Source organism: Struthio camelus, chromosome 1 (genome assembly GCF_040807025.1).
Source record: "Struthio camelus isolate bStrCam1 chromosome 1, bStrCam1.hap1, whole genome shotgun sequence".
Taxonomy (NCBI): Eukaryota; Metazoa; Chordata; class Aves; order Struthioniformes; family Struthionidae; genus Struthio; species Struthio camelus.
Window position 1 is genome coordinate 103,199,541 of NC_090942.1, and position 20,260 is coordinate 103,219,800.

General features: G+C 39.0%; 1 protein-coding gene across 5 annotated transcripts in view; it reads left to right on the forward strand.

Moving 5' to 3' along the window:
- EPHA3 (EPH receptor A3) overlaps positions 1-20,260 on the forward strand; it is a 234,633-nt gene that overhangs the window by 155,546 nt on the left and 58,827 nt on the right. For all 5 annotated transcript variants that reach the window (XM_068909008.1, XM_068909016.1, XM_068909037.1 and 2 more), the window contains 2 exons: positions 405-560; positions 1,083-1,418. In XM_068909008.1, coding sequence (XP_068765109.1) covers positions 405-560; positions 1,083-1,418 — 492 coding nt within the window. The remainder of the gene's footprint in view (positions 1-404; positions 561-1,082; positions 1,419-20,260) is intronic.

Sequence of the window (20,260 nt, forward strand, 5' to 3'; positions counted from 1 at the left end):
CCTGCTTAGTCATGCTAAACTGAACAGAAATAGGTTGCAATTAGAAGGTAAGGTAGCCAGATAGTACAAGATAGTGCCAATGTTTTTGTAAATTAACCAGACGGGAAGAATACGGAAAGTTCTGATAATGCAAAGTACAAATTATTTTTTCATAGAAGTGCAATCCACTGCTGGTTTTTTTAATCAAAGCAAAATTAAATACAAATCAAAGTTTATACACTAAGAACTCTATTGTTTAGTGCCATCAGCTCGTTCATGATGAGAAAAATCTGTATTTTGTAGATCATGAGTACCCTCAGTAATGTGACCTATGTATGGATAGCCTCCGGGGCAATAACAGAGTTACATGTTAAAATCAAGGAGGTATCCATGGGATTTAAAAATATACTTTTGTCATTTTGCAGTTTGCCGACCTGGGTTCTACAAAGCCTTTGCTGGCAACGTGAAATGTGCCAAATGCCCGCCCCACAGCTCTACCTACGAAGATGGGTCTCTGAACTGCAGGTGTGAAAAGAATTTCTTTCGCTCTGAGAAAGACCCTCCATCCATGGCTTGCACCAGTGAGTAGCATCATTATGCTTGGGCTGTCTTTCTTCATCTGTACCTTAGCTGCTTGCTTGCTTCCTCTCACATTCCATTTTAATCAGCCCTTGCTTCCTCCCAGATCTTCTTACATGTTGGACAAGCTACCAGAAATTGTTGGGCTGAGTCTGTGTGTTGCTCTTTTCAGTGTTCTCCTTGATCTCTGTCAGACTTGAGAAGCAGAGCTAGGATTTTAAATTGTTACCAATATTTTCAGGAACGTTCACGTGCAATTTTCAGTAACTGTCGTATGCAACTTTAAAAGAGTATCCCTCAGTCCTGAGCCGTACCCTGAGAGTACCAACTGACTATAGGAAAACATGGTCCTTGATTACCTAGGTTTGTAGTTCAGTGGAATATTTCAGGAGTCTGTACAGGAAAATAATTAGAAGAGTTTGGTTATTTATGTTTGTCGCTTTTGTATTTGTGAGTCCTTGTTGCCCCCATCTAAGAACGCTACAGAAAAACTCATCCCCCTCCGTTCCTTTTTCCTTTTGTAGGACCACCATCTGCTCCGAGAAATGTTATCTCTAACATCAATGAGACATCTGTTATCCTGGACTGGAGCTGGCCCCTTGACACGGGAGGTCGGAAAGATGTCACTTTCAACATCGTTTGCAAAAAATGTGGAGGAAACACCAAGATGTGTGAGCCATGTAGTGACAATGTGCGATTCTTACCGCGTCAGATTGGACTCACCAACACCACCGTGACAGTAGTGGACCTTTTGGCACATACCAATTACACTTTTGAGATTGATGCAGTCAACGGGGTGTCTGACTTGAGTACACTTTCCAGACAATTTGCTGCTGTCAGCATCACAACTAATCAGGCTGGTGAGTCTCTTTCTGATTCCCCTTTCTGTGCTCACAAATACTGAGATGTAAGTAGCTTTGTCTCCTTTCCCTATTTTACACAGGTTACACTAAATGCTTATCTGCTAAGGCAACTGACTCACTTGAATATGCTAGGAAAAATAAAAGCAGAGACAAACCCAGTGTATATTGCTGTCAAAGGATCTGGCAGCGTGACTGTTATGATTAACTCCCAGTCCCCAGTTAATAGTCTCTAATAGCAGACTCATATGATTCCATAGCCAGAATGTATTTTATTAATAAAACCAGATTTTAATAAAACACTCAGTTCAGTAATCTCCAACATAAATTACTCCAGTAATCTTAGTGATTAATTTTGATTAAATAGATGTGAAAAAATGTTTTGATGTGAGACACTTAAAATGCTAACATTAAATTAGAGGGGTTTAAAACACTATTTTTTCTTTTTTTTGTAGCAAGTTGTCTCACCAACTCTGAATCATTGCCAGTCTTAGGGGGATGTGGAAATGAATACTGAATTAGGTCTTGGTCTCAAAAGCTGATAGTGTGCAAAGGGACTGCTCTGCTTCTATGGAGACTTATTAAAGTCATTGAGGCCCTGCATGAGCGCAGCCAGCAGTATGCTCTGATCATGGGATCAAGGCTTTTGTCACAGCTGCACTGATTCTACCATTGGTTTCTTATTTGCCGGTGTTTTACTCATCTGAAAGAGCTGAAGAATCTAGACCTTTCTCTGGCACTTTTTGGATACCAAGATTGGAGTAATGTTTGCCAGTGAAAGATGAGTCTAGATCCTTGCATTTCTATATTTCTACTCTGCTGTTTATCATCAAGAGGCTTCATAATGAAAATATATGTGTGCAGTGAGTCTGCTCCCGTGTCCTCCAATGCCACGCAGTGTCTCAAAAATACCAACATTTCTGTCTTACTCAAAGTGTAAACCAAGTTAGCAACGTTCTACATAGACATTCTCCTAGTAGGCTATGTTATTACAATGTTTTTCATTTTAGAGGGTGTATCTCTGCTCCTTTGATCACAGACCTGCCTTGGTAGAGACATAGAAATGTGAGAACAGTCCAGATTTAGCATGATAGCCTGTTTTCTGAGAGCAGCCAGTTAATTTCCAAGTGCTCTGGAGGACCATGCAGTAGGCAGATATAGATGAATCTGCCCATTTGGAAGGTCTTCCCATGATCTCTCTTTCTCACCTAGGCATTGACTTCAGTTCTGAAACGTGAACTTTATGTCCCTTCCAAGTAATCTACTCCTGTTGTAATTATACCTCTGGATATTTGTGTCAGTGACTTGAGCAACCTTTGTTTAGTCGCTGTCTTTTCTTCTGTTTGTTGTATCAGAGATATTACCTTTCAGTCCGCTCGCCTAGCAGTTAGAAATCATCTGGGGACACTCTGTAGAATGAACTCTCTAGGACTAGTAAAAGATATTTCTCTGCAGAGGTCTTCTGCTTTGGAATGTGCATCCCCAGGGCCCCGAGCTGGTTGCCTTTGCACTGTGAAGCAAGGTGGATTTTGATTTTGTTTTGGAATGCATGATTCGTATGACATGGTTGTCAGAGTCAGTGCATTTCTGGCAGCAGCAATTTTGTTTAGTGCTACCCACAGGCTGTTTAAGCAATTTGTTTTCTACTTTTATGCATAGCCCATTTTTGCTTTACGTGTATTTAGGTGACGTAGATTACTGCAGATTTAGCTGTGCTATCCCTTGGTCATGCTAATTGGTCTGCTATGTTAGATTTCCGCTAGAAGTTAGATAAGGTGCTAAAATTAAAACTTAAATATGTGTATAAGCCATCCTTTTAATCATAGTTACAAAAATGCAATTTCTCTAGCATTCCCTTCCTGGCCAGATAGTGAAAGGACAGTGAAAAGGAAAGCCTGAAGATCTTAGGTTACATTATCGTTAAGTGTTTATCTGTGGGTTTTCCAAAAAAAGAATGAAAGCACTGTTGGGCTGTATCTGGAGAAGACTCCAAAAGCCAGTCGTGACTCTAGGGTGATCATTTGTATCATCAGACTACAGTTATGTTCCCTCAGGGACAGAGATATCCAGCAGTTGGATAAACCTTCGGTTAAATGACTAAACTAGCCTGGACTCGGAAGAAAGTAGGAGAGGCTTACTGCTTTGGGGAGGTGCTCTGCATGGTGTACCACATGTAAGTAAGGTTCAGTGCAGCCCAACAGAGCCTTAAAGTCGAGCCATTGGCAAGCCCACAGAAGAAGTGATGCCAGGAAGTAGGCTGTAAGTTTTGGAGAGAGGATTGAAAGGTCCATAAGACCTGGGTCTCTTCTCTGGAATCTCCTCAGTCCTCCGTGAATCCAGGATATTTCACTTCTGCCAGCCATGATTTGCGAGCCCTGTACCTGTGCAATGGATATGATGAAATTGCAATTTTATTCCTGAAATGGCAGTAGCCAGTTCCTGCTTTAATCTACTGTCAGGGTGCAGCACACATCAGTGCAAACTGCGGACTTTCTACAGAACATCCTTTACCTGCACCAAGCACCATTATTCTAATGTGTGAATTTCCAAGAGCCTGAGGCAAAACAGCAGAATGTCTTGTATTTTCTGATGGTGAAAATGTGACTTTATGGCAGTTCTCTTGGTGGTAAAAATCATACATTGCACAAACTCATTCAAGAGAGGCATCAGTCTGTGTTAGTTTGCTGGGTCTCTGAGCTCCGAGGGCTTCCCTGAAAAGTGAACAAACATTTCTGTCCGTGTTTCTCACCATACACGTGGACATTTCTGCCTATGAATCTATCACTAGTCTAATAGATCAGAACATGCACAGTACTTATTTTCTGTAATTTGGCAATTGGGAGATCTGCTAGAGCGTGTTAAAATCAAATTCAACTAGCACATTAGTAAGTCAGTTTACACAGCAACTCCGTTTTTATACGTAAACACCTCATACACACACATACATACACATATTTGTTATGTATGTATGTGTGCATATATGTATGTGTGTGTGTGTGTATTTATATATACTCATACACAAATGCACACACACACACATGCGCACACACAAAGAGTCACCTTGAATGTTGCTGAAAAAGTAGCTAATGCCAATGCGATGACTGCAGAGTTCTGGAATCTTGTAAATAAAAGCCTCAGTAGGATTTTACTAGAGAGTTTTCAAACCTGATTTGGAAGTAAAGGGAAGGAAAAGGTATGTTTCATTGTCAAAAGTAAGGTTTGAAATGTCCAGAGTCTAATTCTGCTGCTGCTGCTGTAAATTCAAGAAAGGTAATAGGTTTGACAATGTAAAACTGTTGTAAAGTCAGAATCCAGCACCCTGAATCAAGGGAAATTCAGAATCATTAGAGGAAACTGTGTGTTTTTTCTTCCGACTGTATGGGAAAAATTTTACTTTGCTTTTATTACACTTTGTTTTCCTTCTCTTCCAGTGAAGGTTAATGAACAGGCATCTCTGAAAAAAATGCTCTCTTGCACAATATGGCTAGACAGAAATGACACTGCAGTATTTCTAATTCCTGTAAGTCTTTCCATCTTCAGTGTAAAAATAGAAGAGGAAGGGCACACATTTCTGTTTTAATTTAGCTCATATGGATCAGTTTGCATCATCCTCTTTGATAGCATTGTAATTCAGCTGCCACTCGATATGGCATCCTCAGAATTAAATTGAAGCATTCTGCTGCTGCCCATTGCTTCTACTGGAGTGGAAAGAATGCTTCCTCTCACCTCACGTCAATAATGTTGCACCACACAGATGTTATCTCCTAACAACACCAATCGACCCTGTTTAGAAAGGGTCACTGACTGCTACGGGAGATTATAGGGAATTCAGTATCCCTAGAGGTGGTGTGCTAATTGTGAATGTGCCATGCAGAGAGACCGACAGCTGTGCCACACTGCCTGGCTTCTTGCTAGAATGATCGAGTGTCTGTGGTTTGTGTAAAGATATTTTAGGTTTGTTGGGTTTTCTGATCACGGCTTATGTGCTTTTGTAATGCATTTTTGTTTTATCTGTGAAGATCAGAAAGTTGTGGCTTCCCTGAAGCTTTGTAAGTAATCCAAAGGGACAAGATGTGCAATCCAAATCAGGGCTCTTCTGGCTTTGGGCTGTACCAAGCAGAAAACTCACATTGGAACCCAAGGAGGTTTTAAATGGAAACAGAGTACAGAATTCACTGTAGAAAGCATAAGGTTTAGTAGAGGCGTCGTAGTTGTACTAGTGGATAATCAGTGGCCCAACAATTGAGGGAGAGTATTTTAAAATGCAAAACACAGCCATTGGATCAGGGACATACATGTGTTGATTGAACTCATGTTTTGCTGATGCTACATGAGAAATTAGCAGTTAGATTTTCTGTAACCTCACTGCTTGTACGCTGTCATGTATTGTCATACAGGTTGTAGGTATGATTCAGCAGTGTTGAGCAAAAAAGTTGCCATTTTAACCTAAGGACCTAAGTGACTTAACTGCACTTTAAGTAGTTATATTCTCTGCAGTGGTATTTGCCAGCCAGAGGAGACAAGGAGAACTTTAAGAAATCTGAACCACCACCAGAGACTGATCAGGCAGGTCTCGTGAAGCCTTAGCCATCCCATCGATATCCCAGTGCACACAATACCATCCCCTTCTTTCCTCCCAGCAGATCTGGAGAGAAGCCTCACCGTGCAAGAAATGATTCCATTTGTTTGATCTTAACTCGGTTTGCTTAGTTTTGTTTAGCTGTGTATTTGTTTGTTCTAACAGCTATGAACTCATGCAAACAATGTGCCAGTAGCATGCCTTAATTTCAAGTTTTCATTGTGTTTGTCGTGTAAAACAAAACAAATACTGAAAATATCCTCCGCTTGTTGGAACTTGGGAAAGTTCCAAGGTGAGCAATAACACAACACAAATAAAGCTCTGATGCTGCATTCCTGAAGAGGGTTGCACTTCCTGTCTAACAGATAACTGCAGTATCTGTGCAAGTCCAACCTATTTAACTCTGTAAGCATATACCTAATGATAATAATATATTTAATTGCTTAAGAGTTAAATCAGAGACAATTAGCATCTGACTTTATTCACTGACCATTACCTTTACAGATTCTAGTTTTACCTGGAGAAGAAGATGTTAGAATTGGTCTTTAAAGAAACCTAAGTCTAGATCTGTACCCCAAAGTTCAATAAGATGAACATTTCCTCACCAGTCATATTTTTGCACTGCGGTGAAGAAGCTTAGATGCTCTTTATATTATCCTAACTCTCCAGAGTGTAACTCCGGTGAGCTTCCCGCAGTATGCTATTTTCAGTGTCAATCTTTAGCGTTCCTGTAGTTGACTGTGGCCTGCATCTGGGGAGAAACAGCCCCATGCACCAGTACAGGCTGGAGGCTGGCTGGCTGGAAAGCAGCTTGGCAGAGAAGGACCCAGCCTCCTGGTGCACAACTGGACATGACAGCAACGTGTCCCTGCAGCAAAGGCAGCCAACAGCATCTGGGGTTGCATAGGCAGAGCGTTGCCAGCAGGTTGAGGGAGGTGATCCTTCCCCTCTACGCAACACTGGTGCGGCTGCGCCTGGACTGCTGGGTTCAGTGCTGGGCTCCCCAGTACAAGAAAAACATGGACCTATTGGAGTGAGTCCCACAAGGGGTCGCAAAGATGATTATAAGGCACTGGAGCATATCCCATATGAGGAGAGATTGAGAGAGCTGGGACTGTTCAGCCTTCAGAAGAGAAGGCTTAGGTGGGATCCCTGTTTATAAAAGGCTGATGGGAGAGTGTAAAGAGGGCAGGGCTGTATTCCTCTCAGTGGTGCCCAGTGACAGGCCGAGAGGCAGTGGGTGCAAACTGAAACACGGGAAATTCCTCCTGGACGTAAAAAAACACTTTTTCATTGTGAGAGTGGATGAGCACTGGTATAGGCTGCCCAGAGAGGTTGCAGACTCTCCATCCTTTGAGATACTGAAAACCTGACTGGATGGTGTCCTGAGCAACCTGCTGGAGCTGACCCTGATTTAGCAGGGGAGTTGGACTAGATGAGCCACAGAGGTCCATTCCCACCTCAGCTCTTCCGTAAGTTTAGGATTCTGTGCTTGTGTGCCAAGGGAATAGCCACAGCTGGAAGGAGACCAGGAAAGAGATTTTTGCTATTCCCATCCTTTCCTAACCCTGATCTCCTTATCCACATAGCAAGGCCCTCTCAGTGGAATCCGGGGGAGTAAACTCAGCATGCACATACTCAGGTTGGAGAGAGTATCCTGTGAGTGTGGAGGCACTGCGGAGCACATGCCTGCTTCAGAGAAATTCAGGACAATGTTGTTGAATCTTTGTTTACCAATGACCCGAAACTCTTACTCTTTGTCATAGCACTTATGGTTTATGCATACATGAATATGAAAATCAGCAATAGGATTGGATTATTTTAAGGAATACCTCCATACGAGCAGATTGCTTTAAAGGGAGAGATTTTTTTTAGGTAGATAGATTTCATGTAGGCTGACTCCACCTTTCTAAGTTTTTTTCATTAAGGAGAGCCTGCAGGATCCAGTCTTATTCTTCTGTGTGTTGTATAGCATTGCTGTATGCTGTTAAACAGCTATGTTACTCTCCCTTAGAGTCTACAGTGAGTAAATTGAGACCTACTTTCCACTAACTTTCTCAGTGTGAATACTGAGAGGCCTGATTACAGGGAGAAGCAGTTTTAAATCACACATGAGCATTTCAGTAAAACTGCTGCAAACCTCTGCATAGTCACACTTATGTTAGTATAAGGAGTTTCTTCCTAGTTTATCGTCTTAAATTGACTGGGACACTCTGAAGTAAGTGTGTTCACTTTGGGATTTGAACTGATCTAAACCAATTAGTTCATAAACAAGTTTACATAAATTAGTATAGTTTTACTAAGGAAACAGTCAATTTATGTTTGAAGGTGTCTTTGGGCGTCCTACCTGTACAAACTGTATAAGCTTTAGAAAATGAAACTGCTGGCCCAAGTGAGCTGGTGTACAGTTTTTTCTTTAATGTCCGTGTACCATGTTTATATGGCCTTGAATCACCATGCAGAGTAACAAGTCCAGCTGTCTAGATTAGACCACAGGGATGGAGCAAGGAGAATGAACAAAGTCAAAATATTATACAGGGTAGGTGGGAACAAGGGGTTAAGTCCATGACCCTTTTCCTGTGACAGCAGTTTCCTGGGTACAGCAGCTACTTCATGTTAGGCTGAATAGTTTTGTTTCCAAACCCCAAATTTGTACTTGCATTTTCATTTGCCCTTGCCCCGTTATTTTTTCTGATATGATTCATAGAGTCCAGCATTCCAGCAAAATAATTAGTAGCAAGAAAGCTGAATGACAGTAATTATATTTTTTCCAAATATACCCACACTGAAGCCCAAACTTTCAAGTTTTAATATGTCAGGTTTTTACTACGTGGTTGCTTCATAACAAAAGAGAATGTTTTCTTTTAGTCACTAAAAGCATGGAGTAAAAGTTTTAAAAGTAACTTGAGGTTTGTTTGATCAGTTCCTAAGGACTTCAGGCCTTGTAAACCAGGGTCTCAGCAGTGCAGCTGAGAATGGTGATAGCAACCAAGTTCAGCTTTGATAAGCCAGTATCAGTAGATTCCAAAGAGTTTTCTGCTATTGCATGCGCGCTACGATCAGGAAGGAAACACAGGGGATATGTTCTAACATGAGTTCCCTCAATCTCTGTCCTCAGTTAAAGATATTCAGAGAATATTGGACCCATAATCCATATAGGATTCACCTGTCGCAGACAAATTCAGAATATAAGTAGGAATCTGCCTGCTTTAGAATGAAGTGTAAAGGAAACACTCGGGGCTTTTTGTGGGTTAAATTCTACCTAGAGATGTCAGTCTTTTAGTAATGACTATAGAAAGTGATTAGTCTCTCAATTAAGTGAATAAAAAGTGCCTAAATCTGGGGGTTTGTCTCCCCACGGTTCAGTTCTGCACTTGTGAAATGCTCATTCTTTTCTCTGCACAGCTCTCTTCATATGGGAGGCTAATAGAGAGTAAAAGTCCCTTGATTCAAATTGAGACATCTGTGCACAGCTGCAGTATAAAGAATAATAATAGAAAGACACATCACATATGTATTGATTCATTTGGGGCATCCCTAAAAGAGAAACAGTGTGATTATCAGGAGTTTCCTCCTTTTATATTTCATATTTCTAAAACTTACAAAGCTGAATAATTCATTTAGCCTGTTCTTGCTTAGTCATTTAAACCACACATGAGGAAGTGTAGGAAAACAGATGACTACAATAGTAGCTTTGCATGTGCTCTTAGATGTGCCACTATCAATTCTGGAAGCTGATTCTGTAATCCAGATTTCGATCTCATTTATTCTGAGGTTGATGAGTAACAACGTGGCAAAAGCACATCAACCAGATATTTCCTTCAGATGTAAACATGCAGTCCAGTCTGCTATGTACTTTGAATCAAATTTATTTTTATTCCTCTTTCTGTCTCTTCCTTAAATGTATTAGCTGTCAAACTTAGCGGTTCTGAAAACAAAGGGATGAGTTTGTTAAAGGAGAAGGTAACAGTTAATGCACTAGGGAATTCATACAAGGGGCTAGGATCAAAAAATCTTCAGAGAAGCTTGGGAACAAAATTAATTACAGAAATTAGCATCGTTAGGGAGAGGGATCTTACAGGGTAGACACAGCTGTTTGTAAAATCTTGATCTACATTTGTTATATGCAGATTGAAAATTTCAAGCCATCAGTTTAGTTTCACCTTTGGGGTAAGCATTTAAAACAGGGAAGAAATCCGGTAGAAGTTTTTCAGTTTTGTTATAGGCAAGGACTCGCTTGCCTGTTGAAACCTTTTCAGGATTCAAATTCTGTTTGCTTGGAATCTGGTGTTTCAAGGGACTGTGAGTTCAGTGCCAAGTAGGGCATGAAGCTTTATTTCGATATATGTCTTTGATTGCTTGAGAGAACTGTGATGCTAGCTATGCACTCATTCTTTATTTTATTAAGCTGGACTGCACTGTCTCTACCAGTTTGCATACAATGTGTCATGTTCCCTGTTTAAATAAAATCCATATTTAGAAGAGGCTGTATGCACTTTACAATCTATATCCTAAGACAGGTCCCTAAAGTAGATATATCTTCTAAGAGACACAATTTGAGAAAGCCACAGATGTTTGGTGCGTGATATATTTCTTTCTTTCCCTATGGCCCTTATAAAGAGGACAAGAAGATAGACTTATTAAAAGTGAGCTAATGACATGATGTAGTGAGTCTGTGGTTCATTGACTGTTATTACAGCTGTGCCCCATTACGTAGTGGATACCTGGGACATGCTTGTTTTTTGAATGACATTTATCTTTTAGAGTTTCAAACATTCCTGGCATAAATAAGGATTTTATGCTTTTCAAATGTGTTTTACAGTTCAGCCCAGAGGCTATTCAAGGATCGTTTTAACTCCTCCTTTAGGGATATAAAAGGAAAGTGTTTTAACAATGTCACTCCATGCATAGCCCGTTATTAGCTAGAGATGGTCTGCGTTCAAAGCCTTTGATCCCTTTAACCTGAATGTCGAGGAAGTTATGCTGAGGATTCAAAGTTCGTGACATACTTTGGTCTCTTCTCTGTGCAGTCTTCATGTGAATACTCATGACCTTAGAGGAAGTTCAAAGGTGAAGTCTGTGGCTCAGCATGTTCCTCCAGCCAGTGTTTTTCACTTTTAATGCTTTTAGCTACCTCCTTTACCTTTCTCAGAAGTAATGGCGAAGCTTTAATCACCAGTAAATGGATAGTGGTACTTAAGGGTCCTAGGGTTTCTCTACTGCTTCTGTTACAGTCTTTAACAGGAGGCTGTGTGTGGATTCTCATTTCACATCTTGATTTGATAATAAAAATAAATAAATCTACATGAACAGGATGCTTAGCATTCAGTTAAATAATATTCCCTTGAACTTCTCTGTCTGTGCTCGTTATTTTGAGTCATCGCTGAGAGAAATTGTCTGCGTTCCTCTTGATTGCAAAGGCAGAACAACTTTCCCTGAAGCTTATCCCACTAGATAATTTGCAAGCTAGCGACTTAAAAAAAAGAAACGGAAGAGAATGTTACTTGTTTCTTTAGGCTTGGGGACTATGATCAAAATTATTGGAGAAATTATTAAGGCACATATTATCTAATATTTATTTTTAATAGCATTTAAATATAAAACAATTATAATTTCAAAGTTACACACCCTTTCATGTTAGAATCTTCTTAAACATGTAGCTTTAGTTTTAACTAGGGCCAACTATATAAGCTGATCTGCGCCTGAGGATAGCTGTGTCATTCAACTCTTGAAGACAGGTATCATCTGAAGCTAACAGAACTTGTTCTGAAAATCAGATACTTTGCTTCTTCACGCTAGTCTTCTCAGTGTTGTGAAATGAGTGCCCTTAGAATTTGTTAGCTTGACACCAGAAATCCCTCGAGGAAATCAGTTTTCTTTATTTCTTTTCTTATTCTTGCACTGTCTCATTCTAAAGGAGCTTTCTTTTTAACATTCTTGTTAGTAAATTATGCTGCTACATATCAAGAAACTGTTTAAAAAACAAACAAAAAACCCCACTAAAATCACCCAAAAATATGAAAGAAAATGAAAGGAGACGTGATCACTTACCAAGCCTGCTCCATCAGTGATACTCATGTCCTAGTTAACCTTTGCAAAATCAATTGGTCCAAAGCCATTTCTGAAAGTACTCAAGAGTGACAGGACAAGAGGTCTGAGAAGGATTATTTCCATGTACAGTGTCTTCTGACTGGGTTGAAAAGCCTCCAATGGAATGTCCTGACAGATCGGTCAAAGAGCTGAAATCACTTATCTGGGCACACCTGTCTTCTTCCGTTTTAAATACTGATGTTCCTAGAGATGGTTCTTAAATATACTTCCTAAATTGTGGGTGAAATTTCTCTGATAGAGATGATAACTTAACTTTCATGGAAAGCAAAAGCCTACTCAGCATCTAACAGCTGATGTCACAGTCATAGTGAATAAATTATTCTTTGTAAAAATGTCACACCAGGAAGCTTGAGGCTCTAACATACTATAAAGTAACGTAACAATGGGGTAGGGAAGGCAAAGCAAAAATGTTTATTTTAAACTGATATGATCTTAAAAACATTGAGTGAAAAATATGAAGTATTGCGAAGCTCCCACCATCGCCATCTCAAGCAGAGAACAGAAAGAATAACATTTGTATTGTGAGTACCTTTGGGCTGAATCCTTATGAAAGCATATACTGCATTTCTCTCCTCTATGAAATAACAGCTGTGAACACCATGGCACCATAATTTTCAGTTTCTGAAGTGAGTGCCTTGTGCAGCCTGATACTTCCCAAATGGACATGGCGTTTCCATGATTTATTACACATGTGTTAAACATATGAGTAAGTCTAACATTGTTTGCTCTGTGGAAGGCATTTGTTATCTCTTTTAATAAAAAGAGGAAGAGATGAGAACATGAATGTACAACACTTAATGAAGTTTGCTTTTAATTTAAAATTTATTTGTAAGAGTGAGAAATGAGCTCTGATAATCTCTTGTCCAGTGACAGCTGCTGCCCAGAAGGTTGCCTTTCTCTGCACTTGAGAGTGAAAGCAAGCAGCTGCCTTTTAGTGCAGTTCCTGCTGAAGATGCTTGTTTTCCCCTTTTCAGTTCGCTGCCCTTCCTTCTTTCCTTCATGTCACCTGTGCAGTGCCTGCAGTCACTCTGGAGTCTATAACCACAGGCTACAGGCCACTAGCTTCCAGCTGCGTTTTGAGTATTTCTGCTGTAATCCAGGAAGTCATCCATTAAAATAATCATGAGCAAGTTAGTATGTAAAGTGTTTTGTTCTTTTTTTTTTTCCCATGATTTAAATTTAAATTTAAATTTAACATTGTTTTGATTGAAGATTCAAATTAGGTTAGTCTAAGAAGATAACACGTTATAACATATATTCATTTTGCTGTAAAAATTCCCCATGTGCATACCTCACTGTCTGTGTCAGGGCTGGAGAATACCTTTAGAAATGTTTTAAGCAAAAAACTTGAATTGCAACCAAAACCAGCCTTCCTCAGAACAGAATATGCTCCCACACACCACTTTGTTTCATCCCAAGTGGACCTGCTTCCGTTTATCCTTTCCATTATGTTGTCTTGCTTTCCTTCCGCGTTTTGACTCGTGTAAACTCCTAGATCTTGATAGCCCTCTGTGAATCTTTTCACTCACTTCATTATTACTGTATCCTACTAGGAACCACCTTGGATCCAGTGCAAGAGTTCTGTGCACTGGCATGGACCTCTTGCTGTGGGCTTAATAGGCTCCCTTATTCCTGTCTCCGGTGACAAGAACGGCGCACTCCTTTCTGGCAGACAGTCACTTAATGATGTTGTAGAATCGGATGACATTTTACAGTGCAAGTCTTAAAAATATATTGAGTCTGCTACAGCTTAAACAAAAGGTGCAAAAACACATACAAAAGTACTATGCTAGTTTAACTACATATCCTGGAGATTAAAGGGCGAAAGGACTATGTCTGCGCACACATTCAGGAGGTGGGTAATTGTATGTGGAAGAGGAATGTGTAGAGTTTAGCAGGTTTCCAAAATGTTGTTAAAATGTAACTGTTTCCTCTTTCTTCCACAGACCCTGTGAGGCACCTGACAACAATGTCCTGACTGTGCCTTCTTTGGAATGTGCTTATGTGATTAACCTTGTAATTACTCGTTTTAGCAGAACAGTATATAGGATAACAGCATGTTTAACTGCACTTAATGAAGAAAGTAAATAGTAATCTAAGCAGAGAAGGTTTCAAATAGTGCAGCTCCTGCTTTCTGTGAGTAATCTTCTATGACAAGCCACTGTTAGATGTTAATCCACAGACTATATATTAGCGATGCAAAGGGTCCAAGCAGAAGGGTAGCAGTTCATACAGAAATCATATTAGTGTGATTGTGTCATGGAGATGTGACATCATTAAACAGCTTTGTGACTTGTTACTTACGTCTGTCTCACAAGTTGAATATTAGTTGATAGTGGAATGGTTGGATAGAACCAAAAATACAAGCCTGGCTCACAGAAATTCAGCTGTTGGGGTCTCCTTATGTGAATGAAATATGTATGTATGTGAAGCATTATTATTAGCTGTCCTGGACTGAACTAAACACTCTGCATGGGTGCCTGATGCTTGCACCAGAGAAAGTCCTCCCATATAGCCCAGTTTTCTAGAGAAACTATGTCTAAGGGAAAGATCAGTTTATTCAATCAAACATTGATCTTTCCACTTTGACTTGTATGATAGTTTTTATGACTTGGACTTCAGAGATTTGGGTTTTGGTCCCAGTGGATTCTAGCATTAGAGGCTAGACATTTAATTTTCAGATTATGGTCTTCTTAATTTATTTACTGTTCTTGCTTCCACATTACCCTCTAGGGGCATCATAGACACTAAAGCAAAGTTATATATTATATCAGATGACAATTTCAGGATTAGATAGTAATATCATAAGGTTTCTAAAAGAAGAAATAATGAACAAGCTTGCCATTAATTCCAACAGTGTGGAAGAGGTTACAGTACTAATAATACAGTAATAGTGTTGATTCTCCTGGCTCAGTTATGTTCTTGAGCACCATCTTTCCACATAACTTGGAGTATTTAGATCTCCAGTGCAGACAGGTGATTGTGAATGGAAGCTAGAGGTGAGCAGAGCATGGTCATTTTCGTATGAAATCCTAGAGAACTCTACTATGCTTTCCTTAAAATTTAATTTGCCAATGTAGAAACCTAAGCAAGAAATGACATGACTCTAAGTAATTTCAGCAGTTGTACACGTATGGCTTCCCAGAGTTAATACTGAATTCTCTGTCACAGGACAGGGAATTTTCTTCCAGCAGATACATCTGTAAGCCAGTCACATATGAAAACAATAACCAAAGAATAAGAAAAAGTCAATAAGGAGATTTATGTACAGCTGCTATTAAACTGGAGGAAAACAGATGATCTGTTGGGGTCAGTTTCTCTGGGAAATCAATTTGAGCAGAGTTTTATTGTCCTTTTTTGCTAGATCCTTCATGTTATTTGCTTGCACCTTTAATAGTCATGAGTGAGGAGGTTTTTACACTTGTGAAGCTAAGCTCCCTGGATCATTGCATTCGTTAGCTTTTCAGCATCCACATTCCCAGTTGCCACAAATGCTACCTAACAACACTGAGTGCTCAAAGTACATTTCCCCTTGTAACTCTAGGGAGTCTTGAATGTTCATATTAACTGCTTAAACTAGTCATAAACCAGTTAGACTGTAGTACCATGCCAGTAGTAACCATCTGATGCATAAAAATGTCTCTGTATGCATTTCATGTGACTAATGAGCATGAACATTTTTTTCTTACAGAAGATGACTTAAACTCTCAGTGTATGCCCACATATGCCTGAAGTTAATTATGAAAAGTAAAAAAAAAAAACAAAAAAAAACTTAAGACAGTGAGGAGGTTGACAGTACTAATACATTGATCACATTGATCAGAATACCAACAAAAAGTTAACTATATGGAGATATATGATGGTTTATCCAACAGTCACTGAAACGATGCTTATTCAACTTTTTAGTCTAAAAAAATACTCTCCTTTTTACCTTGAAACATGCGTTCCCTGAATGATAAATTAATCTAGCGTGTTGATGCTTTAATAATGAAGATAATTTCAAACAATTTATTTCTATTTGTGTAAAAATAGCTTTATGATATGCCATTTTACTAGACTGGACTTAAATTGGTTTTGTCAATAGGAGCTGCAGCCGTTTAAAATATTTGTTCTAGCATTCTATGGTTGCACAGTCTAATTGTCTTTCTTTTACTTGAAGAAAGAAAAATCCTGATGTGTGTGACGAAAAATAGATATTCTAAATATGAAGTACTTCTGTTCCTTTCTATAGCGTGCTTTTGACTTCAGTCTCATCCTGCTGTAGTTATTTGATGGTCTTCAGGAAGCTCTCAAGCCCTTACTTCCTCGTTCAAAGAACTACAGACTATATATATCACTGCTTATACTAAAGACTATATATATCACTGCTTATGGTGATGTCTTCATTGTTTAAGGATTTATAGTGTTAGCTTCCTTTGAGTGCTGTTCCTCTCTTTGCTGGACTTTCAGACTCTACAAAGGAAATAGATGAATACAGCAACTCAGCTGTTCTGATGAGAAGGAAGGATTAGTTGTTACAAAATGGAGCGACTCCTAGGAAATGTAGGCTACTTTGAGCCAGAAATGGTTGTTCTGACATTGACGTACCTTCAATAACTTCATTGGAGCTAGCCTTTTTTTTTTTGCTTCAGAGGACATATTCAAGAACACTCAAGCAAAAAAAAAAAAAAGAAAATAAATACAGATCTAGAGACACAGTTTATATTTTTTGATTTATTAAAATATGTTCTAGGGGTATATACAAAAAGATATTAATTCCAGAGTTAAATGTTAAGATATTCCTAAACACATCCAAGACCTGAGGCAAGGCCTCAGATCACAAAAGCATTTTTATTGTCATGTGACTATCCTTACGCAGGGCAATGCATACATATAGTTTAGCTTAACTTTTAGCATATCTTAACTCTTGGTTAAGATATGCGGTAGGTTTAAGCATAAACTTAACATTGTCCTGAACAAGATGGTTTATTAAATTAGGGTTCAAGGACCTTTCATACCTATCTATCTGATAGATGCAGTAGAAAAATAAAAATGTTTGTGTTAAGATTTAAAGCCATAACAGTCCAGTTTCTTGCAGACCAGCAGCGAAAGCTTATGCCACATGCTGTGCTGGAAATTTTTTGCCTTTATCTTTTCTTGGTCAAACCAAAGGATCATTGTCTCTTGTTCTTCTGTTGATCTCATATGTTAATAGAGGAGTCAGTTCTAGACATAGGCAAAGAAACAATTTAGGGTATATAGACAAAGACCTCACTTGTGCAGGGGAGCAGACCCAGCAGAATAGCCGGGTCATCTCTGTCTCTTTGCTTATACTGGAATCTACTTTGGGAAACCAGATTTAGTGCACCGGCTCTCATTGAGCAGTACTTCTCATCCCTGCATCAATGAGGGAACCACAAGCCTGCTTATTGGGGATGCTGGGTTCAAGATTTATCCCTTTTTCCTCCTACTCCCCTTCTTGCAGAAGGAACATCCTGGCACCGAGCTTGTCCTGGGAGCAGCACGGTTCAATTTGGTCTGGGCTTTGAAGAGCCCTAAGCCTGACATGATGCTAGAAGAGGAGCAGGCTGGAGTGACTCTTCTGAGTGGTGTCCTCTCCTAGGATCTGTTTTGTGCAACAGAAATGAAGAGAGGGATGAAGGTCGATTATTGCTTGTAAAATCCAAAGTGAACGCACAGAGATGATGGGAATAGCAGGAAATTTTTGAAATCTATACCAGAATATTGGGTGTTTATTTTTAGCACCATATGTGTTTCAAAATTAAAATGCTCAGATGATGCACAAGATGATAAAAGATGATTAAACAAGATGGTAAGAAGATAATATACAGGATAATTCAAAAAGTTAAAATTAAATTACAAATAAATATCTTCTCCTCTGAACATGGATGGTGTGGTTTACCCCTAGAAATAAATAGTCCACCACTGAAACGGCTGAAAAAAACCTATTCCTTTATGCACTCAAGGTTAGTGCTTTAAAACTAGGTAACTTCAGTAACCAGGGTAGTCAAGATAAGCTGGTGGTTTAAACAGATTTAGGATATATACTATTCATAGAGTCAAAGGTTCAGAAGCTGGTAGAGTCATCTAGAGGGCAATGCTGTGTTGCAGAGCTCAGATCTGTTCTGTGCATAGAATCAAAGGTCCATGAAACTTTTTATTCTCAGTGATTATCAAACTCCCCTCCATTTGCCCACGGTATGGGATGCTGTCTCTTTAAAACACTATGTACGTACAATTTCTAAGCAGCTTTAGGAACCCCTGGGGCTTAGAAGAGCTGTATGAATGTTTTATAATGTTATTGATAACTGCAGAGCAGACACTTTTCTAAAAAACTGCTATGAGCTATGTTACTGGTAGCATCTGCAGAGATGTGTGTAAATGAGCTTAAAATAATTAATACTGTGTTAGAAGAAAGCTTTTTCAAAGCACATCTGTATTGGAGCATGTAAGATTATTTCAGCCCGCCCTAAGAGTGTGTTATAGCACAAATTACCATAATTTACTAGGGGAAAAAGCCATTTCTGTTAATCATATATTAATTATTCATAAAATCTGTATTAATGTTACCTTAATGGGAAGTGTTACCAGCTGGGGTACTGGACTTGGCATGCTATTCAAATACAAAAAAATGATAAATAGCCTGACTTAGAAAGAAGACATAAAAATGACTTCCAAGAGCGTAGAAGCAGCAAGACACGGGTATATGAGGTAACATAAAGCTGCTTATAGTAGAGCAGTCCAACCAGCTAGCCACTTCATATTTTGGCTCCAGCACTGGTTTGTGGAATTACAGAAGGACGTTCATTAGAAACCGATCCTGTATACCTTGCCCTAATGTTTTTCAGCTTTTCAGCAAGCACAGGTCTGGTGAGCCTGAATAAAAACAAGAGACTCTTTCCAATTCCACTTTAAAAAAACTGTAAAACTCTAGAATCTGAATTCAGCAATCTAACTTCAGAATAAATTATTCCTGTTGGAAAAAAAAAAAAAGGATTTTTTTTCTCTAATGTTTTTTCTTTTTAATGTTTTAGGCAAGGTATTTGAAACTGGGTGACAGGCAAAAACGTGTTTCAGAGTACGTGTGGTTCTTTCTGCCCGGAGCGGATGTGAAGGGGTGTATATACGTACCTGCTTGTTGTGTGGGTGTATGTAGCCTTTTCTAGTCAATTAAAGGAGGATGTCAACATTTAGATTATGACTCAAGACTAGAAAGTATACTTTGATCAAGTTTGGTGAAATCAAATATAGCATACTTTTTTCCAAAAATTGTTTTAATTAAGACTCGCCTTTTTCTGGCTTTTGAAAGGTCTCTTGCAACAATGAAAACCCAAACAAGAAGGGCGCTGGTTAGTGCATGCACATGTATAATGCTTGAAAAGTGCGACTAGTTTTATATGAGCAGTAAAAATTTCATAAGATTCAGCTGAAATTAAGTTGTTTAGATGAACTAGTGCCTTTTTATTAGGATAGCACAATGTGAACTTATAAACACATTTGTTTTACACAGTAAGATAAAAGGCTGTTTATTAGTAAAAGATTTTTTTTTAAAATGGCAGTTACAACCTTTAATGTGTGATCTGCAAGTAATCTTCTGATGAAGTTTGGCCAAAACCATGAGAGAGAGGCATTTGGTGGGAAGCCAACCCAAAAGAAGGAAGAAGAAAATTGTTTTGCGTATCTTTCAATGAGTCCAGGAAACCTAGGCCTGGTTTTGGAACAACACGTAGAGCTGGGTGGTCTAAAGATGAAATGATCTTAAAGAATCTTAAGTAATGATGATTTTTTTTTCCTGCAACACTGATGATACTTTCAAGTTTTAGGTAGTGGGTGAGTTTATGGCATGCAATTGAGTGTCATGCCTAACTGTGATTAAGACAGATCAGAAATGAGATTATTTTGCAGTTTAGGTTTCATATTTCTTCTTCAAAATTCATTTTCAAAGAAATGTGGTAAAGGAATAGTGTATTGGGGAGCAATTTGTATCTGGGGAGCATACCAAATAATGTTATAAAAGAGGCTGTATTCCGCAGTATGCTGATGATTATTACTAGCCGTGGATACCAGGAACTCCCTGTATGTAACGCGTTCCAGCGCTGTTTTACACTTGTGCGTGAAAATGTTATCAGAGTTCTCAGGATCTGGTAATAAT